Source organism: Jaminaea rosea, assembly GCF_003144245.1.
Source record: "Jaminaea rosea strain MCA 5214 unplaced genomic scaffold BDZ90scaffold_2, whole genome shotgun sequence".
NCBI lineage: Eukaryota > Fungi > Basidiomycota > Exobasidiomycetes > Microstromatales > Jaminaea > Jaminaea rosea.
The window spans coordinates 117,112-139,567 of NW_020289976.1; the positions used below are offsets into that span (position 1 = coordinate 117,112).

Below are 22,456 nucleotides of genomic sequence, written 5' to 3' on the forward strand. Positions count from 1 at the left end.
AGGTGTTGCAAACGGATTTGGCGCCAGTCCGCCGTCTGTTCTCCCGCCCGCTTCGTTCCCTCCTCGACCATCCATCCACCCTCCTCTACCGCACGCCCACAATGGCAGGCCGCAACATGCTCAGCCTGCCTATCCCTTCCTCGGCCAACCTCTCTGGCCCGCTTTCAATAGCACTTCGCCAGGCCATCACCTCCCACGCAGGTGAAATGCACCACGCCGACGCATTCGCGTCCGACATCTCCTCCCTCGTTCAGTTGCGCAACGCCGTCGCGAGCATGGAGGAGCACTTCGCCAGCCTAGAAGCAGCATATCGATACCATGCACAGCTCGTCTTTGCGGGTACGAAGCTGTCTGCTGATCTGCCCCTCGCCTTCCCCTGGGCACAGCCCTTCGTCTCCACGTCCGTGTGGGCTTCCTCTTCATCGACTAGTACACGGCCAGCAGCGTTGGCGGAGACGGCTGCTGAGCTGGTCAGCCAGGCGAGCAACGCGGAGAGCTTTGGCATCAACTTTGGAGGCATGGCATTCGTGGGCCATACGACGCTGGAGTGGGAGAGGGCCAACGTCCTCTTTGCAGCTGCGGCCCTGCTGAGCTCACTTGCGGCGCAGGAGCCGCGTAATGACGGCAATAGCATCAAGAGGGCCGTCGGGTTCTTCCAGGCTGCATCTGCCATCCTATCACATCTCGTTGACGTCGTTGTGCCTGGACTGAGGCTGGAAGAGACTTCGCCGCCGCACGGGTTCACGGCTGCGAGGCTGAGGCCTCTGGCTACCTTGACGCTAGCGCAAGCGCAGGAGTGCTTCTGGCAGAAGGCTGTCAGTGATGGGATGAAGCCGTGAGTGAAAGCGTGACAGCAGCATAGATTAGGACACGTCGAGCTCACACATTCCATCGTCCCTTCCTCGCTCTCGCAGCGGCACCGTCGCCAAGCTAGCGGCAGCAGTCGAAGATCTCTACTCTCAAGCCCTCACCGAAGGCAAACAAGCAGAAGCAGACGAAGGAGTCGAGACTTTCCCTCGCACATGGCTCAACCACATCACAGTAAAACGACATCACTTCGCTGCCGCCTCGCAATTCCGCAAGTCACAGGACGACCTGGCCTCATCACGGTACGGCGATGAGATTTCGCGACTTCATCTGGCGGAGGGCCATGTCAAGTCTGCGTTGGCGGCGGCAAAGAAGGGCTTGCCCGCTTCAAGTGAGGCGATTCAGAGTGACCTGAGAGGGCTGCAGGGCGTGATCGAGGGAAATCTGAAGAGATCAAAGAAGGACAACGACCTCATCTACTTGGAGCCGGTGACGCCTGCGGGGAGCTTGACGGTCGTACAGGGGGCAAGAATGGTGCAGGCCAAGCTGCCTGTCGAGGTGGCGCGACCTATTGACTGCTTAGGGGCGGGAAGCGGTAGTGATGCGCCTTCGCTGGGCCGCCCACTCTTTGGCGCCCTGGTGCCGTACGGCGCGCATCTGGCCATCAGCGTCTATGAGGATCGCAAGGAGAGCTGGTGGAGAGATGCGGTCGAGGCCAAGCGGCAGGAACTCGAGGCCGTCGTACGCAGCACGATGGAGAGTCTCGACCTGCCGCACGTCCTCAATGAGCTAGACAGCTCGCGGGCCGGCAGCAACGCGGATACCGTCCCGCCGAGCCTACTCAGCAAGGCACATCAGGTTCAATCAGAAGGCGGTCTGCCTCACCTTGAACAGCTCCGCGGCGACGTCTCACGCATGGCCCAGCTCAACGCCTCCATCCTCGCCGAAGCACGCTCGACACTGGATGGCGAAGCTCGCGAGGACTCGGAGGTGCGGTCGCAGTTCGCAGGATCGAAACACTGGACGCGCCAAGAGAGCAGCATTGCGGGGCAGAGCTACCGTAAGCGGTTGGAGGAGCTAGCCGGCACGCTCAAGATGGCTGGGGAGAGTGACAAGGTGGTCCAGAGCAAAGTCGACAAATGGTTGCCCAGCTGGCAGATACTCGAGGCTGGTGAGCAGGGCATCGCGCAGAGCTTGGAGCGTCTACGCGCCGAGCACGAGGAAGGGGAGCTCATTCCCGCATCATCAAGAGCGCCCAAGGTCACCTCTTCCAGCCCCATTGTCCGCGACCTCCGCAAGACGCTCGAAGCGACCGAGGACGCCCTAGCGGAATTCGCCTCACTCTCCGGCGAAACGCGTTCCCTGGTCCGCGGCGACGATGTACGAGAGAAGGTGATGCGCGAAACGGCACGGCTGAGCAGCGGGTCTAACGATGGCGGTGCTGCACTCGACCTGGGGCCGGAGGCATTCGAACCTCTCTTTGCGGCCGAGTTCAAGAAGTATCGCTCCCTCGAGGTCGAGGTGGGGCATATTGAGGCGTCCCTCTCTAACCTACTTCAGCAACTTCAAGCAAAGCGCGCCACCCTACAAGAGCAGATGGACGCGGCTCGACCGAGCTCAGACTTGTCAAGTCGTGTTTCTGCGCACCTCTTAAATTTGTGCACCGCAGCAGGAAAGTACAGCGAGGTGCTGGCGAATGTCAGCGAGGGTCTCAACTTCTACAATGGGCTGTCGCCGATATTGCGCGACCTGGCTGATGGGTGTCTGGACTGGGCTCGTGCGAGGGGCATCGATGTTGAAACGCTTGTGGCTAGATTCGAGGGGACTAGCCTCAGTGGCAGTGGTGCAGCAAAGGCGAGGGGGAGCCAGGCGTCAGCGGCCCCGGTGGCGACCCCTTCGCCGAGGCGGTCGACGAGGAACAAGGCTGGTGCGACTGGAACGCCCGTGAGCGGCGCAAAAAAGACGCGGTCGTCCGGAAGGATAGCGCTGGAAGGGAATGGGACTCTCGATGACGAGGAGGAGGACGAGCTGGCGGCGGTGCAGAAGGAGCTCGGGTTGGGGGACGACACGCCAACGAGTGCGAGCTCTTCTGCTCCGCCTCAGCCTCCGGCGCCACAGTGGGGCGCATGGTCAGGAGGATCGATCCAATTCGGTGATTGAGCGTGGCAGCGTATGGTGGCATAGATGCAATCGAATTGCAAAAATAAAGGTTGCATTGCACTCACGCAAAAGCATGGTCGTGATCCTGACTGCAGCGTGGGGCTGACCGGCTATTCGCTCCTCGCTCGCTTGCTCCCGTTCCGGGCCTCGCTCCACACCCGCCTCGACCCACGCCCGGCATCGGCTTCGAGTTGCCTGAGCCCCGCCCCCACTCAACGGCGCTGCTCTTGCCGCCTCCGCGCAGCCACGAGTGGTCCATCTTGGTTGCCTCTCTACCATTCCCATCAATCATGTCGTTCCTCTCAGCCGCAGAATGCGGTGCCTCCTCGAATCCGCTCAATCAGCTGCTGAAGCAAACGCAGAATGACCGCTCGCTCCAGCATGGCGATCGTATGCAGCAGCAGCAGGGCGGCCCACAGGCCAATGCCTTTCGGCAGGCCCAAGGTGGACTAGGCGGCGAGCAGATGGATGCCAACTTCATGCGCCACCAAGCCCAACAGCTCGGCGGCGGTGGTGGTGCGGGTCCTGCATTCGACTTTCAAACGATGCGCAAGGAGATGGAGATGATGCGTGCCAGCGGAGCACCGCCACCTAGCAGTGCTGCGTGGGCTAATGAGATGAGCGCTAGAGCTTCACCCGGGCCTGCAGGAATGCAGCATCATGCTCCCCCTCAAATGTCGGGAGGGTCGGCATGGGGCAATCAATTCCAGCAACAGCACCAGCAGCAGCCCATCAGTTCCCCCTCGATGGCTCAGCAGCAGCAGCAGCAGCAACAGGGTCCCGCCTCCTCCGGCTCCTCGTACATGAATCGCCTCGCCTATGGCGGTTACGGTGGCGGCATGATGAGCAGCTACGGCGGTGGCGGCGGTATGATGATGAACAACGCTCCCGCTTCTCAACAGCAAGACAAGGGCAAATCGCGCATCGTAGAGCTGGACAATGCCTCATGGGAAGCCCAATTCAAGGCCCTGGACGACGCTCAAGCTGCCGCTGAGGCAGATGCTGCTCAGGCCAGCGCGGTAGACAAGGGCAAGGGCAAAGCCCGTGAAGAGGCTCACCTCGAGTCAGAGGAAGACCAGGACGCAGCAGTACGCCGAGCACTGGATGGGATAAGCGACGACATTACAGCAGAGGGGCGTGCAGCAGACGACCGTTTCCAGGAGCTCTGGAATGCCATGAAGCACAGCACTGCGGGAGATCAAGCCGAAGTGGATGAGGACCTCGCCAAGTGGGAAGAGGAGCTCAACGCCCAAAACGAGGGGGTCGGATATCGTCACCCTGGCGGCGGGATTGCGGGTGGGGATGGTGGGCTACTGGAGACGGCAGGTTGGGATGGAAGTGAAGACAAGCTGCTCGAGGGCTTCGGCACGCTAGGAGCGGATGGGTACCCTCGCCTGGGCAACTACAGGCTCAGCAACCAGAACCCTTATATGCAGCACGCCGACCCACTCGCGGAGGGGTTGCGCCTTCTCTCCGAGGGCGGCTCACTCAGCGACGCCACCATGGCATTTGAAGCCGCGACGGTCAAGCCGCAATCTGGAGGCACGGGCGGTGAAGCCAACGAGGTGGACAGGGAGCGTCGTGCCCGCTCTGAGGCTTGGCGGCGCTTGGGCGAGGCACAGGCAATGAATGAGCGCGAGACGCAGGCTGTCCGTGCGCTTGAGGAGGCGATTCGGGTAGACGAGGGAAATTTGGAGGCTTACATGGCTCTCGCGATCAGCTACATCAACGAAGGGTACGACGTTGCGGCTCACTCGACGCTGCAGCGCTACATTGCCCGCGCTTACCCTCACCTCAAGAGCGATGCTTCCACTCTCCCGGACTTGCGCGCTGTGGAGCCCGAACAAGCTCCTGGTGGCCAACAAAACCCTTGGGCTACCCTCAACTCCGTCACCAACTCCTTCCTCGCCGCCGCACGCGAAAATGCCTCTCGTTCCCTCGTGGACGCCGAGGTTCAAGTCGGGCTCGGTGTCCTCTTCTACGCCGACTCGTCCTACGAGAAGGCAGAAGACTGTTTCCGCTCAGCGCTCGAAGTTCGACCTAACGACTTTCTGCTTTGGAATCGTCTGGGAGCCACGTTAGCCAATGGCGGAAAGCCGGAGATGGCCATCGAGGCCTACCACAAGGCTCTCGAGTTGCGCCCGACGTTCACTCGCGCCATCTATAATCTGAGCGTTTCATGCCTCAACCTCGGTGCTCATCATGAGGCTGCTGAGCACTTGCTCTCCGCTCTCGCTCTCCAGCAGACGCAGAGGTTGCCAGACGCTCCGCAGGGCGCTTCGGCTGGAGGAGGAGGTGGAGGGCCTCCTCCCCTCGCTGAGGCGCAGGAGTCGCACGGATTGTGGAGTACGTTGCGCAGGATCTTCTTGGCTATGGATCGCATGGATTTGGCGGGCAAGGCGCATGTGGGGAGTAGCTTGGAGGGGTTCAGAGGCGAGTTCGATTTCTGAGCCAGCGAGGGGAGGCGGCGGGATGAGGTAGGGCCGTAGATGCGGCGTGAGAGGGAGCCCGAACCACGAGAATGGGCACAATGGCTTCGCATATCGATCATTCTGGTCTTCCTCGCAAACAGCGAGATACACAATTTACATCGTTTTCGCGCCTTTCTCACAAATAGAGCGCCATTCAAGCCTCGTAATGCGGGGGCAGCTCCTCGTCCGCCTCCTGGCCGTCCCCTTGCTGATGAGGATGCTGCGCATGGGTCGTCCCGATCGCCCCACCCTGTTGCGCCTCGACCTGCTCGTAGCTCGCCCGACCCTCGTCACTGACCGTTGAGCTCGTGCTCGTCTCCCCGCTGCTCATGGCGAGAGCGAGAGCGAGAGCCTCTTTCTCCTGTGCTGCTGTTGGGTATGATGGTGTTAATGATGACGATGGTGATGCTGATGATGTCGATGCTGATGCTGCGATGTGTGGAGGGATGCTAGTTGCTGACGCGCCGGGGAGGGGCGTAGAGCTTCCGCTCGCCTCTGGTGCTCCTGCCCAGGAGTAGTGTTCGACGCCAGCGTCATCGGGATGCGCGGGTGGTAATGGTGGGAGCGACGAGGATGAGGAGGCTGAGGGCGCGTCGTTATGGGCAGGTGCCATCATGGTCATGTACGGCGGTGGCTCGACAGGGGTGCCGCTCGCTTGCCGTGGCTGCTGCTGTTCCCGACTCGCCGGCACCGCCTGCGGCGTGTTGCCGTGATGAGCTGCAAAGGTTCTTGGAGGGGGAGGAGGCGATGACTCGTCTTGATCGTCAAAGCACGGAGGAGGCGATGTCAATGTCCCGTCAAAAGGTGGTAGTGCTGGCTCAGCGAGACTGCTGCTGCTCTCCGACAGGGTTGGAGGGGGCGGTGCCGACCAGTCACGCACATGTCCGTCGAAGTCGAGCCGCCTCTCTCCCTCTCCAACCCCTTCGATGAATACGATTCGCTCACTCCAAGCAGGTGGCGGTCGAGGTGTGCTAGCCCCCTCGTTCTCGTAAGAAGGTACCTGCGCATCGCCATCGCCGTCGCCTTGACCTTGTCGTTCAGGATGCGGAGGAGGGAGCGCCTCATCGTCTCCCCCCTGCCCTGCGTGGCCTGAGGGGAAGATCTGCAGGTCATGCTGGGATTGCTGAAGGGTAGGTGGAGGCTCCTGCGGCCCTGTCGCGGTCCCACCGACGACTCTTCTGTCGGCGCTGTTTCCAGCTTCCTCAGCGTTGAAGACGATTGTAGGCGGAAGATCCCGCCCGTCTGCCTCTTCGAAGGCCTCCCGCGACTCGCGAAAGTCCTCGTATCCGTCAAAGTCTTCCTCGTCGGCTGGCCACGGAGTTGAGGCTGGAGGCTGCGGCTGCTCCGCCGTTGCCTCTTCTTCTGCATGCTCCTGTCCCTCTGCACCAGCTCCAGCCAAGGCGGGCAGCACGTAAATTTCGCTCTCGAACGTTACGTCCTGGTTGCTCGACCCTGACGCTCCGGCTGAAGAAGAACCTGATGGCGATGTGCTCGCCCTCGCTTGTTCCGCAGCCGCACTCGCGCTGGGCCCTCTGAGTCGTATGTAGACCTTGACCTGGAATGCCACTTCGCTCAATCTCGTCTGCTGGCTCACGCTCTCGCAGCCGCCACCCCCTCCTGCAGATCCCGCTGTCAATGGCGAGAGACCGGCGGGTGGGGCGTCATGGTCTGGCGAGGGGTGAGGAAGGGCCGGTGAAGTAAAGGGCGGGACGAGGGTGAGGTGCAGGACGAGCGGACGGGTGAGAGAGAAGCGACAGGCTTTGCCGGAGTAAGCTAAGATGGTTTGATGAGATGTTGTGGCGAGGGGAGAGGAGGGTGGTGGAGTGACTCGAGGCGCGTCCTCGCTGGAGAGGAGATGCGCATGCGGCTCCCAGCCGCCAGCCGTATCTCTGTCCTTGGCCCTAGCTTTGGGGTTGGAAGCTGCCTCGTCTGGTTGCGTTGCCCGCGTCTCAATCCTCCTCACCAGCTCGGCCTCGACGCTCCTGATGCGCAGGCCTTTCGCAATCAACTTGTCATGCGGGGCCGCCACCTGGATGCGTAGCGGGATGTGGTCCCCTCGTCTGTACAGAGTGCGCGCAAGCGTGACCTCGATGTCCGTCGGGCTTGTCCTCTTCCACACCTTGGGCTCCTCTGAGAAACCTCCATTCGTCGCGCACGAGGCCGGGAGGAGTTGGCGTGGTGGGCCGGGAGCAGAGTAGCGCGTTACGTGGACAGAGACGGTTTTTGTTCGCGGCAGCTGCGATGTGTCGGTGGAGTGGAGCGTGGCAACGAGCCGGTATTCGAGCTTGATGTCCGGGAGATGTAGGCAGTGAGGGAGGTGTTGTGGGAGAGAAAATTCGAATGGCATGACCGAGGGGGGATGAGTGGCGTGCGCTTGCGCAGCAGCAGAGGATGAAGTGGTGGGGAGGTCGGGCGAGGTCCACAGTATATGCGAGGCCTGATGCAGCGGTACGCTACAGGATGGTACACTCTCGTCCGCCGTCAGCTGAATCGTGCATCTCGTCAAGCCTTGCAAAGCCTGCGGTGACGCTTTGAGTAGAACATCGCCCCTGAGCCACACTTGGAAGCCTCGCTCCTGCAACCCTTGGTAGCCTGCCTGGAAGGACGAGGCGTCTGAACGTGGGACGATGTCGAATTGAAGGGCTTCAGCCGCATCGTGCGGGAGGAGAGAATAGCCAGGCAACGAGGCGCCAGCAGATACCGGCTCCTCGTCTGCCATGTCGAGGTGGTGGTAGTGGAGTAAAAGGAGGAGCTCACGCAACGCGTTGCGGGGACAAAGTCGAGCGTCGAGCGTCGAGCGTCAGACTGAGGGCGGAAGCGCGGCTTGAGACTGACTGCAGGGCGGGCGAACGGGCCTCTTTCTCATCCAACACTCACCCAAGCTGCGAGCCCAAGGCGAATCTTGTCCTTCTTGCCAAGCTCTGAATTCGACGCCATGCCGCCAGAAGGGAGCGACGCTGCTGCGGGCCCATCTACCGCGGGTAGACGTAGATCAAGCATTCCATCGACGCCCCGCAATGAGGTGGATCAGGGTGAGCTCGACGATATTCGCAGGTACGAGAGCGTGAGTGCAGCTGCGATCCCCACCCTAGATGCAGCCATTGAACCGTCCCTGTCCTTCCCTGCTGATGCCAGTTCACCACCGTAGACTGGATCGTTGATTCGACACGCGAACGAGCGCGAGTAGCTCGCGCCCAAGCCAGATCTTCGTCCTCCAATGCTCACCTAGCCAACGGTGGATCGAGCTGGGGAACGTTGGGCTATGCACCGGGGGAGAGACCGCCGAGATGGTGGCCGACGACGGGACCTTGGGGGAGAAGAGCGTGGTTCGTTGCGCGACTGGGATTGAAGGGAGCGAAAGCAGGCATGGATTCGGGAGTTGTCGTGCTAGTAGGTGAGTGCGCCGCGCGAGAGGAGACGACGATTGACCTTGCGAGAGGAGATGACGACTGACCTGCCATCATCTCGGCTCGGCCCCTCGCTAGGCTGCTTCATCGGCGTCAACATGGCCATCATTTCCATCGCAACGGAATGGGCGTCCGATCTCAAGACGGGTTACTGCCGCGCAGGCTGGTGGCTCAATCAGAAGTTCTGCTGCTGGGAAATGATGGACCCCGCTGGGCCCGGTGGGGCTCCCATCCCGCACTCGGCCATCAAGGCGGCAGCGGCTGCGGCAGCTCTAGCGTCGCCCGCACCGTCAACGAGTGCCAACACTTCGCTGCTCATACGCGCTGCCAACGCTACCGCGCCTTCGCCCGCGGACCTGAGCGAGACATGCACAGATTGGGTCCCTTGGTCCACCTGGACCTTGCCTGCCTGGATAGTCTACATTGCCTTTGCCGCCCTCCTTTCATTCAGCTGCGCGCATCTTGTTCGGCACTTTGCCCCTTACGCAGCAGGCTCAGGCATCACGGAGATCAAGTGCATTCTCGCGGGATTCATCATCAATGGCTTTCTCGGTGGGGCAACGCTAGTCATCAAGAGTCTGAGCTTGCCCTTGGCGATCGCTTCGGGATTAAGTGTAGGCAAGGAGGGGCCAGCCGTACATGTGGCGTGTTGTATTGGGAATGTGGTCGCGGGATGGTTCAGGAGCTTTGATCGTAGCCAGGCGAGGATGAGGGAGCTGCTCACGGCTGCTAGTGCGGCAGGAGTCGCCGTAGCGTTCGGCTCGCCGATCGGGGGCGTCTTGTTCTCGCTCGAGGAGATGGTGCGTTGCGCGGGCGCGCGTGTGATTTCAAGCCGCAGCATCGAGCTCACTCCTTCCCCCCTTCGCGCGCGCCCAGGCGTACCAATTCCCCGCCACGACGATGTGGCGCTCCTTCCTATGCGCCCTGGCCGCGACGGTCACCCTCTCCTTTATGAACCCTTTCCGCACGGGCAAGCTTGTCCTCTTCCAAGTCAGCTACGACCGCGACTGGCACTACTTTGAAATCCTCTTCTACATCATCATCGGCATCTTTGGCGGGCTGTACGGGGCGTTTGTTATCAAGTACAACCTGCAGGTGCAGGCATTTCGACGGTCCAACCTGGCAAAGCATGGAGTAAGCGAAGCGGTCATCCTGGCAGTGATTACGGCGTTTATTGGTTATTGGAACAAGTTCCTGCGCATAGACATGACCGAGTCCCTCGAAATCCTATTCAGGGAGTGTGAGGGCGGAGGGGACTACGACAATCTCTGCCAATCGTGGGCACAGTGGCGCATGGTCAACTCTCTCCTCCTGGCGACCGTACTTCGCTGCGCACTCGTCATCCTCTCATACGGCTGCAAGGTCCCTGCTGGCATCTTTGTTCCCTCCATGGCCATAGGCGCTACGTTTGGGCGCATGCTGGGGATCCTGATTAAAGCAGCGCATTCCGCTTATCCGGCCGCGGCGATCTTCTCTGCCTGTCAACCGGACGTGCCCTGCATCACGCCGGGAACGTACGCTTTCCTCGGCGCAGCTGCGGCCTTGGCCGGGGTCACGCGGATCACTGTCGCCGTCGTGGTGATCATGTTCGAGCTCACGGGCGCTCTCACGTACATCCTGCCCACCATGATCGTAGTCATGATCACAAAGGGTGTCGGAGACTTGTACGGCAAGGGTGGCATGGCTGAGCAGACGATGAAGTTTGCCGGGTACCCGTTCCTCGACAAGGACGAGCACAACTTTGGGCTCCTCCCCGTGCGCGAGGCAATGAAGCGCGACCCTGACGTCGTCTACGCGCGCGGAACTTCGTTGCGGGATCTGGAGCAGCGTTTGCGCAACACGTATCGCGGCTTCCCCGTCGTGCGGAGCGCAGAGGATCGCACGCTACTCGGGTACGTAGGCAAGACGGAGCTGCGTTTTGCACTCACGAAGGCGAGGAGGGTGCGCAATAGCTTGGCGGCGGAAACGATGTGCTACTTTACGGTGGAAGACGTGGATCCCACTTCGGGTGAGACGGTGGGCGCTGCGCCTACCTTGAAGGGGAGAGCGATGGATGGCGAGGCGACTGCCGATTCTGAGAAGGCGGCGGGGGTCGGCGGTAGGAGATCGCGCGGGCCGAGTGCTGCGGGTGGCTTGACTGAAGCGCTCGTGGATGCGGGCGCGGACGATAGCGACGATGACGATGAGGGCGGCGGCGCGCATGACGTCTCAGCAGGCGTCGATGGTGAGGGTGACGAAGACTACCTCGAGCTCGGTGGGTGGGTCGATCAAACGCCTCTCACCGTCGCTCCCGGAATGCCCCTCGAAGTGGTGATGGACCTCTTCAAGAAGATGGGTCCGCGCGTCATCCTCGTGACCGACAGGCAGGGCTCGCTCGAGGGCCTGGTAACGGTCAAGGACCTGCTGAAGCACATTGCGGCGCAGGAGCATGCGGATGGGCTTGCGCGACAGGCGGCCAGGGAGCAGAGGGCCGAGGAGCTACCGACATGGGGTGGGGAGATGGGACAGGGTGAAGAGCGATTTGGTGGTGAGCTGGAGCGTGTGTTGAGCGATGCATTGGAGTGGGTGCGTAGTCGCGTGGAGGGGTATACGTGGACGAGGCCCGGGGCGAGGAGACGGCGCGGCGGGGGAGAGATCGCAACACAGTCTGCTGCTCATGCGGATTACTCGGAGCTTAGGGAGAGGAGAGAGGGCAGCGCAGTCACCGAGGAGGAAAGTCATCATGTCTTGTATGATCCCGAAGAGGAGGAAGGGGAAGATGGGGAGGAGCAGCGACTCGCGAACAGCGCGAGATGAGTGTAGCGAGGCGATCCTTGAATTGATTAGACGCGGCGCGATCCATACATCAGCCTTCAACCCGATTTTCTCCCACCGCGCCCTCACGCCAGCCTGTTGCCAGCCATGAAGATGAGCCTGAGACCCGCAATGATGCTGACCTGGAAGACGGCCGTCCTGATCAGGCTGGGGGCGAAGCCGTCGAGGAGCACATAGGCAAAGTTGTACAGCACGCGCGACACGAGGTAGACGACGGTCATCCTGTTGAGCTCGTCGTGGGGCAGGTGGGCGAGGTTGCCGGCCAGGACGGCAGCGGCCCAGAAGCCGAACCATTCGAAGCCATTCTGTTGAGCTGTACGCGGCGCGAATGAAGGGTCAGTCTCGCGAAGTGTGTGAAGTGCCATCACGCATACGTACCAGCCTGGGCGCGCAACACCTTCTTCTCGAGCTCGCTGAGCTTCTTCCCACTAGCACTCTTGAAGTTCAAGCTAGCGACAAAGGAGCGCGGGTTCTGGTTCTTCCATCCGCCGTTGACGTTCTTGGTCATGCATTGATGAATGGACCACCAGTGAGGGATGGCGGCGAGGAGGAGCACGCCAGGGAGCGAATAGAGGGAGAGGTTCGTGGCCTTGGGGGAGGTGAGGAAGTCCATTGTGCGTGTGCGTGTGCGTGTATTGAGATAGGAAGAGAGGAAGGAAGAATGGGTACGCGATGTGAATGCGGAAGGACTGAAGTGGATGGATCCGCTGCCCTCCGTGAAAGCCGGACGTGGAGGCCGAGGTTGATGCGGCGAGACAAGCTTGGCTCTGCATCGAACACTCTTCGCGCTGTCTCGCTTGCTCTTTTGTGGGTCTTGGAGCGTTGTGCGAGATCGACACGCGTTGACGTTCGTGGGCAAGATCTGATTTCATTGCTAGCATGGCTGTGATCACGGGATGCCTGGGTGCTCAAGATGTTTGTTGCGGGCTCTGGTATCATGTCGCGAGGTGCTAAGGCTGAGGGTATCAGTCGATGACGAGCTCGTAGGATGGGATGGCGAGGAGGGGAGGGGTGAGGGTCGCAAGGTAGATGGCCATGGGCGCCAAGCGAAGAAAGGAGCTCAAGCACAGCCTGCAGCGTCGTGAAGGACAATGAATGATAACTTTAAGGCAGGGCTGGCGCGTCGTAACCGCCTCCTGCCGCGAGCTGTCTCATCGAGATCGTCCTCTCAAGCGCTGTCTCGATTCCAGATTGGACTACCTGCTCGCCACGCACAACCATTTCTAATCGCACACAGCGCCGAGCCAGGATGCAGAGGTCCGCATAAGTCGCATCAGCGCGGCCTGCTTCGTTCACAATAAGTTGGAGCTGCATGGCACTCAGGATGGGCACCGCTGCCAGACTGCTGCTTGCCAATGGCAGAGCGGGAAGCCTGACAGCAATGTCCCAGGCCCGCGGACGTAGCTTGGCGGGCCAGCTCGATGTTGACGTGGTGTGTATGGAGAGGGCGAAGATGGTCAACTGCGAGTGTGAGCGGACGGAGTGGTGGGATGAGCAAGATGTGCGGGACGTGCGGACGTGACGATGAACTCACCGACGCGACCAAGCCCTCCATCCATTCCCTGCCACGCCAGAGAGGGACGACTCGAAGCCTACGTGATGGACGAGGAGAGCAGTGAGGGAGTGAATGGCGGATGAGGCGGCGCTCTGCTACATGCGAGTAGCCAAGGGTGTATGAGGTGAAGAGGCCGAGCAAGCTGAGCAGCGCCAGATGGGTGGGACGAGGGCAAGTAAGCCCTGGTTGGTCTGCCCTAGCCGGCGAGGGGTTGACAAGGCTGGAAAGAGGGTGAAGTTCCGTCTTGATGGGTAGATGAGTGGAAGATGGGATGCGGGTCATCCCCGCGAGTCTGGTGGATGGGGAGGATGACGCTGCTGCTCCACTGAACGAGCCCCTCTGCCCTCGTGCATCATGCGGGGAGTGACGCATTGAGCCGTAGTGAGATGATGGGCGGTACTGGCAGGTGGGTGAGCAAGATGAAGATGGTGGATGGATCGGAGGAGTCCATCCAGGGTAAGCGCGGTACAGCAGACGCTATGGACGGCATCGAGTATGATGGAGGCGGGCGGCCAGAGCGAGGATGTCGCTGCGTACGATGGCCACAGGGACGAAGTAGACGGGATGCGGCGAGGGCGGCGATGGAGATGAGGTAGCGGCGGCTGCCATTGGGGTCGAAGTTGTGTGACGAGATTTGGGTTGACGATGAGACGAGCGTGGTGGAACGAGGGCGAAGAAGCGATGCTCGGCGAAGAGGGTGACTTTTGCGCCGCTGTCTTCGAGAGTAGATGCGCAGGTCCTCTGACGTCGTGATACTCAGTCGTTGCGTGATGAGCCGGGCCGGATGGATGTTGTGACTCGAGTCGAAGGGGATGAGCAGACAGAGTGGAGTGGAGGGGAAGAAAGAATCGACCGGCTGACCAGTGAGGAGGTAGGCGCGATACGCCCGGCGCTTCGAAGCCAGGCCGTCGAATCGAGTAGAGAGTGAGAATGGCTCAGAGTGGCGAGTGGGCTGAATTGTGTGGGCGGGTCAGCCGTTGCCTCGCGGATCCCGCCGGAGGAGGGGGGACAAGTGAGACCGCGTAGAGACGACGGAAGCCCGTCTGGGCTCGAAATAGAGCTGCCCGTAGCGTCGGCTATCCGTTCCGTTGTGTCCAAGTCCTTCTTGTCAGCCTCCTCCTCTCTCCTCTCTCTCTCTCTCCAACAACAGCCCACAACCTCCTCAACGCTCACATGTCTTCGCCGAACGACGAGCGCATCAAAGCTGCAAGAGAGGCTGGTAGAGAGGCAGCTCTCAAGCGCGGCCCATACCCACCTCTCGGCCGTCTGCCCACGGACGAAGAAACCGCCGAGGTCTACGCGACCGCTTCTCCCGCGATCCGCGCCCTGATGGACAAGATGGAGCCGATTCGCAAGCATGCCCTGGCGGCTTGGGGAGGTGGGCAACCTCAGTCAGCCAGGCCCTCCATCTCATCCGCCTCTGCCACGACTGCCACGCCTAGCTCATCCACCTCCACCACCCAGGCTGGGATGGAGCAAATCCGCGAGATGGCTCGCGGCGATCCCCGGGCCGACTTTGAGAATGAGCAGGACGCAGCGCGCCAACAGGCAAGCTCCTCTTCGCCCAACAGTGCCCGCCGCCTTGAGGGAGGAGATGGTGCAGCCGAGGGGCAAGGTGGCCACTGAGAGCTTTGAGTGGCGCGAGCGGGAGAGAACACCGAGTCGGTCATCAGCTGTAAGAAGAGAGTCTTTCAAGCGACGGAGAAGGAGGATGCTGAGGGTGGCAATGGTTCTGGTGATGGCGACGGTGATGAGGAGAGAAGAGAAGAGGTGATGGATGGCGGCGAGTGGCTGGCATGTAGATGGAACGGAGGAGGAAGAGGTCGCAGACGAGTGGGCTGCTGGTACAGACGTGCGCCCGGTCGCGGAATAGAGGCCTCTTTCCTTCCTTCCTTTCTCGTTGGGTTGAGTTGGCCACGAAGCCGCGGAGGCTTCGGGTCTGTCAGAGCGGCCGGTGATTAGTGCTGGGCGAGAGTGCGGCAGCTTAGTGCGCACGAAAGGAGCGTACCCTACGCGTCGGTCTACGCATGCGCTCCACCTTCCAATGAGGCAGATCCGTGGAGCCTGGCAGGCACGCACGACTCTCTGTGCGCTTTGATGTGATAGGACTCCATGCTAGAGATAGACGGATCGAGACCTCTGCGATGGATCGAGGGGGCCGTGGGGAAGCCGACTGCGGATGCGGCGAGTGACGAATGACGCGTCCGTTGGTCCACCCTGCCTTCGCGTTGACTCGTTTGAGGTATGAGTGAGGAAGCACAGTTGATGATGCGACAGCGAGATTATAGGAATCACTGATGGGACTCTGTTCCCACGGTTGTGTGAGACTCAGGCACGTCTAGCACGCCAAATGTCTCACCATCCCTCCCTTCACGCCGGCCCGCGTGTAACGTGAGTTTTTCATTGTCGACTATTTCTCGGAGAGTGCTCTCAAGCTGAGTAAGTCAGTGGGAGGTGAAGAAGGCGAGATTGGCGATTATGTGGGCTAGGAGAGGAGGATAGGAGGGGAGAAGGGACAGAAGTGCGAGGGAGGGTACAGACGACTCCCCTGGGGAAGGACTGGTTGAGTAAATGGAGAGGCGCATTCCGTGGATGCCGGACATACTAGAGATCACTCAGGAGACTCAGCTGAGGGTCGTGGAGGCCAAGATTGGCGGGAATCGTCGCTCTAAAGTTCTTTACGTACATGTACACCTCAAAACGGTAGTCGTTCAACAACAACAGTTTCCTTCTTGGTGGTTTAATGGTCAGGACGTCCGCTTGTCATTACAGCAGACTGCGGGAGCCCCGGGTTCAATTCCCGGCCAGGAAGCTTCTCTTTTGCTTGCCAAGTCTAGCTACTTCTTCTACGGTTTGGCGGGGAATCGCGTTCTTCTCAATCGCCGCCCCATCTGAAACATCCGTTCCGGTTTGATCGGCAGCTGTCATCGGCTATCCCTTCCGCGCCAAAAAATTCAAATCCCGACTGTGGCCAGGTGCCGTGAAGCCGTCCCGTGCGGAACAAACCACGTGGTGACTTCCTGGAGTCTGGTCACGACTACCTCAACTACCATTGACCTCGACTGGATTTGCGCAGTGGAGCAAGTCAGGGTCCCACCTGCTGAGGTCTCGCTGGGGTTGCGATGAAGGTTTACTGCCACCGCCGAGCATCAACATCATCTCTCGTAGACTTGCAGCGAGTGAGTCGACACTGCTACCACGTACAAAGTAGTTGTGGCGTCTGCGAAGCAGGCCCAGCGTGGACATGAGCTGGAACGACTGGCGCTTCTTCTGACGTTTACATGTTACACCAGATAGCGCTTTGATTCGTTGCAAGATTGAAATGAATGCTTCTCGTGCGTCAGCTGAGTTCACTACGCTCGGCATAGGAGTGCCCTACCTCTCCTGCATCGTCTCGCTGACCCCACACCCGCTGCGCCGACGTCAGCCCAGACGAGGCCATCAAGCCTGCCTGCCCGCCGCCCCGGCATCAAAGTAGACCGCAGTTTCATGGCAGCTGAATTCTTCTCGTGAGGTGGGCGACTGCTAGCGAAGCTCATCGCCAGCATTTGACTTCCGCTGAATCGCAGCCGAGACCAAGAGCCGTGAGCGCGACCTGACTCAGGCTCGGCAGGGAGGTGGACACGACTGCAGCGTTGATCACCTTCACGAATCCGTCTTCACGCGATCAAGCTAAATTGCTAGTGATTACTAGCCTGCTTTCATTGTATGCTGTACCGTCTCCTTATAGCATAGTAGAAGACGTTGTACTGCTGTGCTTCCTTCATCTCCTCTTCCGTACCATCACCACCCTGGCAGCCTTCGCCTCCGCCGCCTCTCTCTCCGCCGAGTCCCTGGCCTTCTTTTGGCAATAGTCGAACCGCGAGCGCTCCCGCACCTTTGCGCGCTCGGCCTCCGACATATCCTGATAGGCCTTGTTTTTGCTCTTCTTCCCCTTGAGCCTCTTCATCTCCTTCATGTACACCCGGTGGTACTCCTCCTCCTCCTCCTTGGTCTCGCACCCCCGCTCTGTGTACGCGCGCTTTCCCAAGGTGTGGTCCGCTTCGCCGGGAAGCGCCACGTTCTCCGCCTCCCACCTCTTTGGGCCCCTCCTCCCGCCACGCCCGCTCCCCTGGACGCCCATGCCCGCGACGTCGGCGTGATCGTTGTCGTCCTCTTCCTCGCGGCGGGCGTTGCCGGTCGCAGATGAGCTCGCCTGCTGGAGCGCTGCGTCTGCCTTGGTCCTCTCGAAGTTGACGCGGGCGCTCTCGGCAGCCATCTTGCTGATCTCCGCCTTCAAGTAGCCGCCGAGGACGAGGAGGGGCCGGCGGAGGCAGAGGAGGCGGTGGCGCGGGCAGAGGAGGAGGCGGCGGTGGCGCGGGCAGAGGAGGAGGCGGCGGTGGCCGAGGAGGAGGCGGCGGCGTGGGCAGAGGAGTAGGAGGCGGTCGCCAATCGCCTTCTCTTCGCGGTCTGCATCACCACGTCGCGAGCGCCGGCGAAGCTCTGGACCATGTCCTCCGTGGCGGTCCTGCTGGTGGTCCCTTCGCTGGAGCGGGACGCGCGAGATGCCTTAGTGCGGTCATCGGCCCTCTTCACCTCGCAGGTAAACGTGGCCGTCACCCTCTGCGACTTGCTGACAGAAGCCAGCTCCTGCGTCGACTCAAAGCGAGAGGTGGCGTCGCCAGCAGCCTGAGCGAAGGGCGAGCAAGCGAAGTAGCGATCGGACAGGTCAGCATTGCTCACTACACCTTCGAGTCCTCATGGCGCTCACCAGCGGGTCCAGTCTTGGAGGGGCCAGCTCGCACGCCGCAACATCCGACGCAAAGAGACGCAGACGGTGCTGGGGTTGCATCATAGCATGCGCGGCCGTGTAGAGTTGATGAATATGGCCTTCCTCCAGCGAGGCGGGTAATCCGGCACAGTCCGCGTTAGTCCTCGTGGCGATCTCCAATGCTTCCTCTCGAGACCAGACTTGCTATTTCGGCTCATTGTTCAGAGTCCCGTACGAGGAGGAAATACTCGTGCCAGGGCGAAGGGGTGGAAGAAAGGAGACTGAGCGAGCGCAAGGGCAAAGGTAAGGTGAGCAAATACAGAATTGACGACGAGCGAGTGCAGCAACCATTACGCACCGTTCCGGTCGGCACACGCTGCATATAGACAGTATCAGGCAGCCACGCCATCTGCTGATCTTGCGGAGCGATCTTGCAGACCTCCGTCCCCGTCAACCTCTCTGACTCGATGATCCAGTGGAGGGTTGAAGAGGAGGCGAAGCGGCCTGCGCCATCGCCGCCGTCCTTTGCGAAGTGCAAGCGGGGGAGAAGCGAGGGAGGAAGAGACTAGGTCACCTTCGCATCCCATCTTTGACTACGAGGCGTTAGCGGTACTGACCAGCAGGTCAATGCCCGGAGTCAGCGACTCGTACTCCCCCACTGCAGACTCGAGGAAGCCCATGCGCTGCGGAGCAGCAACAAGAGCGCTTGCCGACGCATACATTTTGCGACGGACGTGCCCCTCGAGGAGCGACTGCGGCAGGGCGCCGACTTGGGTGAAGCTCCTCGACGCGATGCGTAAAGCCTCTTCTCTTGACCAGACTTCGTACTTTGGCGGGCCTTGCAGTCCTTAGATGTAGAGGGTGCGGGTGTTGGGTCGAAGATGGGCGATGTGGTATGCTGAGCGAGCATGTACAGGAGAAGCGTAAGGAGGTGAGCGGGCAAGGGCGAATAAGCAGGCGAGCAACCACAGTCACTCACCCCAGCTGTTGAGGTCGTTGCATGCCGAGTCCAACCTCACCAAGCTCAGGCCGTCGCATGCCTGCACCAGCTTGAGCAGCGGCTCCAACACGGTATGTGTGGGCCTTCGCGCCCATTCTCCATCCCTGCGGCTGCACTTGCTACGGCGACCTCCCAGTGGAGCTTGGCTTCCTTGTGGCTTGTCAAAGCGGTAGCCACTATCTTCGCTCGTCTCGAAAGCACTGCTGAGGGCCTTGACCGCCCCAACCACCTTGGGTCCTAGCTTCTTGATCTTTTCCTTGGCCTCCTCCTTGGTCCAGGGGGTGCTGATGCGGCAGAGGCAGAAGATGAATGACTGCCCGTCGACGCCCAAACTTCCCTTGTTCTCTGCCTTGGCACGGCGAGCGTTTGCCAGCTCCTCGTATCGGCGTACGTCGACCTCTTCGCCCTCGGCGAGGAGCTTGCCTGCGGAGACTTGGTCGAACGTGGCCGTGTAGGCCAGGCGGTCTCCGGTGGTAAGGGGGGCCTGAGATCTGTCCACGAAGCGCTTCAGAGCCTCCTTCTTTGCCAACGCGGCTTTACGGAAGGGCTCCATAGTTTCGAAGTATGCGCGAACCTCCGGGTCCACGCGCGCGTACATCGCGGCGACTGCCTCATCGCTCGGCAGCTTTCCCTCCGGTTGAGGAGGGGGCAGCCTGAGGACTGCCTCCGCAGCAGCGTTTACGGGAGGACGAGTTGAGGACATTGTGGCGTTTTGGGTGGTGAGGAAGAGATCCACTTTGACGCCCGCGACGCTGGTGTCCTTGTCACTTGATCTGGGCTCGGGGAGAAGAGCCGTGTTGATGTCGAGCGCGTGACGAAGGATGGATGCAAGGAGGTGTGCGACTGACCTTCGCTGTCCTCTGCGTAGCGGTGCCGAGGCCTTGCGCGCTGGTGTGACGTTGACGTAGGCCGTGATGGCGTTGACGTCGCGGGAGAGTATGCGCTGCGAGCTCGTCCGTGATCGAGTGTGTGTCTCCTTCAGCTTCCTCCCTCCCGTGACTTGATGTCGATGAGGCGGTGCAGTGCGGTGCGGTGTGGTGCGGTATGGTACGATGACAATGAGCGTGGTGCCGAGGCGGGGCGACGATGTTGAGGTTTCTCTTGAGCTCAGCTGCGCCTTAGGCTTGAGGCGAGAGACGAGCTTGATGGTGCTAGAGCGGTGGCGAGCGTGGCGGCGAGCGGCGTAGTGGCGAGCGTGGTGCTGGGCGAGCTTGGTGCTGGGCGAGCTTGGTGCTGAGTAGCGGTAGACGTGGGCCAGTGATGGTAGAGAGAGCGTGCTGAGGAGCGTGATGCTGAGCCGCTGAGATGTGAGACCATCACGGCGAGGGGCTTGTGCTTGGCGTAGGAGAGTGACCAAGGAAGGGGGCGGTTAGAGTTGCTAGCCAGAGAGGAAGGGTGGTGCTGAGCGAGCGTGGTGCTGAGCGAGCGCGGTGCGTGCTGAGGACAGCGCAGAAGACATGAGGCGAGCGTCAGCCGAGCGCTGGGGGGTCGATGAAGCATCGAGGAGCGTGATGCTTACCTGGTGTGATGCTGAGCGAGCAAGGGAGGGAGCCATGACGAGGCGCTCGAGCTGAGCCTGACTGTAGGTGGCGTGTGGTGTTGAGCGAGCGTGGCGTTGAGCGAGCGTGGCGTTGAGCGAGCGTGGCGTTGAGCGAGCGTGGCGTTGAGCGAGCGTGGCGTTGAGCGAGCGTGGCGTTGAGCGAGGGTGTGCTGCTGAGCCAAGTGAGGTAGGGAGTAGCAAGGAGCTTGGCGAGTGAGGGTGCCTCAGCGAGTTATACGAGTTGAAGAGCGTGGCCGAGTGAGCGTGGTGTGTGCTGAGCAGAGGGAAGAAAGGAAGAGCCACGACGAGTTGCCTGCCTCGTCACGGTGAGTGAGGGAGAGGGATGAAGATGGAGGAGGGAAATTAAGATGGGGGGGGGCGAAAAAAAGCGGCTTTAAGTAGTCTCGTCAGGACGAGAGCGTCGACACGATGAGCGTGCGGGCCGTCGACGAGCGGATGTGATTGGAGTGATGGAGCGGATGCTCAGCCGCTCAGCGTCGCCTGTTCCTGGCCGCACGTCGCGACGAGCTCGACCCGCCGCCGCACGGAGCCAAAGGAGCCGAGGGCAATGCAGGCCATCCAGGAACGAAGGAGTGCACACCCCATCCGCCTCGACGCTGTGATCGGGGAGTACGCCGGCCGTTCTGCTGATCAGTACGTCTTCCGCCCACGCAGAGCGACCTCACGCTCACGCTGATCTCTAGTGCTTGGTGCTTGACGCTGGTCACTTTGGGTAATCATTGAGCAAAAGACGATCCGTAGAGGAGAGAGCACAGGGAGAGACGCTGGTCGACCTGCTCACACGCTGCGCGCGCGCTCACACGGTCCTCTTGTACACCTTATCCAAAAAGCTAGTAAAGACGTCCCTCCTAAGTCCCGTCGACTCGTCTACCTGCGCAATCTTGGCCGTAATCTCATCGTAGCTCTTCTTCTCGTACGCGGCAAACTTGGAGGGGATGTCGATATTCGATGCAGAGTAGATGTCCTTGACTACCGCCTCGCTCGCAGCATCTTTGCGCCCATAATGCTGATCAAGCAGCGCACGCTGTTCTGACGTGGCGTGGAGGAGAACGACGTTGATGGGCCACGAGCACTTGTTGTCCTGGATGTCGGTCCCGATCTTGCCGATAACCTCCGGATTGCCGTACGCGTCGAGGTAGTCGTCTTGCACCTGAAAGTACTCGCCGAGGGGCAGCAAGATCGCTGCAGCGTGCTTGAATAGGCTCTCGTCCTTGATACCGGCCATGTGCATTGCGCAGGCCACGGGAAGGTAAAAGGAGTAAAAGGCCGTTTTGTACAAGACGATGAGGTGGTGCTTCTCGAGGGAAAACTTGGACAGGTCGACGTGGTGCTCGTCGGCGGTGATGAGGTCGATGAGCTGGCCAAGCTCCGTCTGGAAGGTGACGTCGTGGAAGAGCTCGAGGAGGAAGCCGTAGTAGCTATCTTGACGGAAGTGCTTCTTGAGCAGGTAGTAGATGGCCGCTTCGAGCATGAAGGAGTCATTGATTGCGATGTTGCCGACACCTTGCACCTTGTACCAGCAAGGGTGACCACGGCGTGTGAGCGAAGCGTCCATCATATCGTCTGCGACGAGGAAGTAGGCCTGGAGGAGCTCGATACACCAGCCCAAGATGGCGGCTTTCAGGTACTCTGGCTCGGAAAGCTCTCTCGTCCTCTTCCCTCCAGCGTCTGTGCAGAGGAGAATGTCTACCGTATCGACAACACTGAGACCGCGATTGAGCTTGCCACCCGGCGTGTTGTAGTCGAGGTTCTTGCGGTACCACTCTTGTGCTTCGGCTGGCATGCCCTCGGACTTGAGATAGTCGATCAACTCCTCGACGAGGAGCGGGAAGACGTCCTCGAAGCGTTTACGTGCTGCGAGCTTCTTGGCCGCCTTGGCCTCGAGGCCGCTAGCGGGTGCGCTCGATGACATTGCTTGTGCTCGAGGGAAG

General features: G+C 60.7%; 10 protein-coding genes and 1 non-coding gene across 11 annotated transcripts; 5 read left to right on the plus strand and 6 right to left on the minus strand.

Annotated features, from left to right (window-relative positions):
* Positions 1-61: 61 nt before the first annotated feature.
* BDZ90DRAFT_277614 (BRO1-domain-containing protein) lies at positions 62-2,967 on the plus strand (the record flags this gene model as incomplete). Its single annotated transcript, XM_025509026.1, has 2 exons — positions 62-835; positions 915-2,967. The coding sequence occupies exons 1-2, from the start codon at positions 102-104 to the stop codon at positions 2,965-2,967; spliced, it is 2,787 nt and encodes a 928-aa protein (XP_025363924.1). The 5' UTR covers positions 62-101.
* A 247-nt stretch (positions 2,968-3,214) lies between these two features.
* On the plus strand, positions 3,215-5,716 carry BDZ90DRAFT_230203 (TPR-like protein). The gene has a single exon (XM_025505384.1). It carries the CDS (start codon positions 3,258-3,260, stop codon positions 5,415-5,417), a length of 2,160 nt encoding a protein of 719 aa, XP_025363925.1. The 5' UTR covers positions 3,215-3,257; the 3' UTR covers positions 5,418-5,716.
* Positions 5,717-5,887: 171 nt separating this feature from the next.
* Positions 5,888-8,157, minus strand: BDZ90DRAFT_273371 (hypothetical protein; the record flags this gene model as incomplete). Its single annotated transcript, XM_025508799.1, has 2 exons — positions 5,888-5,942; positions 6,008-8,157. 2 exons carry the CDS (start codon positions 8,155-8,157, stop codon positions 5,888-5,890), a joined length of 2,205 nt encoding a protein of 734 aa, XP_025363926.1.
* A 157-nt stretch (positions 8,158-8,314) lies between these two features.
* Positions 8,315-11,731, plus strand: BDZ90DRAFT_236619 (hypothetical protein). Its single transcript, XM_025507301.1, has 4 exons — positions 8,315-8,502; positions 8,574-8,832; positions 8,924-9,645; positions 9,722-11,731. The coding sequence occupies exons 1-4, from the start codon at positions 8,374-8,376 to the stop codon at positions 11,639-11,641; spliced, it is 3,030 nt and encodes a 1,009-aa protein (XP_025363927.1). The 5' UTR covers positions 8,315-8,373; the 3' UTR covers positions 11,642-11,731.
* On the minus strand, positions 11,342-12,346 carry BDZ90DRAFT_230205 (hypothetical protein). The gene is made up of 2 exons (XM_025505385.1): positions 12,038-12,346; positions 11,342-11,972 (listed from the first exon to the last, which is right to left on the minus strand). Exons 1-2 carry the CDS (start codon positions 12,270-12,272, stop codon positions 11,725-11,727), a joined length of 483 nt encoding a protein of 160 aa, XP_025363928.1. The 5' UTR covers positions 12,273-12,346; the 3' UTR covers positions 11,342-11,724.
* A 334-nt stretch (positions 12,347-12,680) lies between these two features.
* On the minus strand, positions 12,681-13,938 carry BDZ90DRAFT_105447 (hypothetical protein). The gene is made up of 2 exons (XM_025503177.1): positions 13,194-13,938; positions 12,681-13,120 (listed from the first exon to the last, which is right to left on the minus strand). The coding sequence occupies exons 1-2, from the start codon at positions 13,584-13,586 to the stop codon at positions 12,764-12,766; spliced, it is 750 nt and encodes a 249-aa protein (XP_025363929.1). The 5' UTR covers positions 13,587-13,938; the 3' UTR covers positions 12,681-12,763.
* Positions 13,939-14,387: 449 nt separating this feature from the next.
* BDZ90DRAFT_225739 (hypothetical protein) lies at positions 14,388-14,988 on the plus strand (the record flags this gene model as incomplete). Its single annotated transcript, XM_025504679.1, has 2 exons — positions 14,388-14,592; positions 14,657-14,988. 2 exons carry the CDS (start codon positions 14,388-14,390, stop codon positions 14,986-14,988), a joined length of 537 nt encoding a protein of 178 aa, XP_025363930.1.
* A 955-nt stretch (positions 14,989-15,943) lies between these two features.
* On the plus strand, positions 15,944-16,026 carry BDZ90DRAFT_t4. The gene has a single exon. It is a non-coding gene; the product is annotated as a tRNA-Asp (tRNA).
* Positions 16,027-16,895: 869 nt separating this feature from the next.
* BDZ90DRAFT_105454 (hypothetical protein) lies at positions 16,896-17,807 on the minus strand. Its single transcript, XM_025503178.1, has one exon. The coding sequence runs from the start codon at positions 17,470-17,472 to the stop codon at positions 16,978-16,980; it is 495 nt and encodes a 164-aa protein (XP_025363931.1). The 5' UTR covers positions 17,473-17,807; the 3' UTR covers positions 16,896-16,977.
* Positions 17,808-18,619: 812 nt separating this feature from the next.
* Positions 18,620-19,869, minus strand: BDZ90DRAFT_105462 (hypothetical protein). The gene is made up of 2 exons (XM_025503179.1): positions 18,944-19,869; positions 18,620-18,862 (listed from the first exon to the last, which is right to left on the minus strand). Exons 1-2 carry the CDS (start codon positions 19,665-19,667, stop codon positions 18,813-18,815), a joined length of 774 nt encoding a protein of 257 aa, XP_025363932.1. The 5' UTR covers positions 19,668-19,869; the 3' UTR covers positions 18,620-18,812.
* A 1,452-nt stretch (positions 19,870-21,321) lies between these two features.
* Positions 21,322-22,437, minus strand: BDZ90DRAFT_258261 (putative ERG20-farnesyl-pyrophosphate synthetase; the record flags this gene model as incomplete). The annotated part of the gene is made up of 1 exon (XM_025508048.1): positions 21,322-22,437. One exon carries the CDS (start codon positions 22,435-22,437, stop codon positions 21,322-21,324), a length of 1,116 nt encoding a protein of 371 aa, XP_025363933.1.
* Between the last annotated feature and the right edge of the window lie 19 nt (positions 22,438-22,456).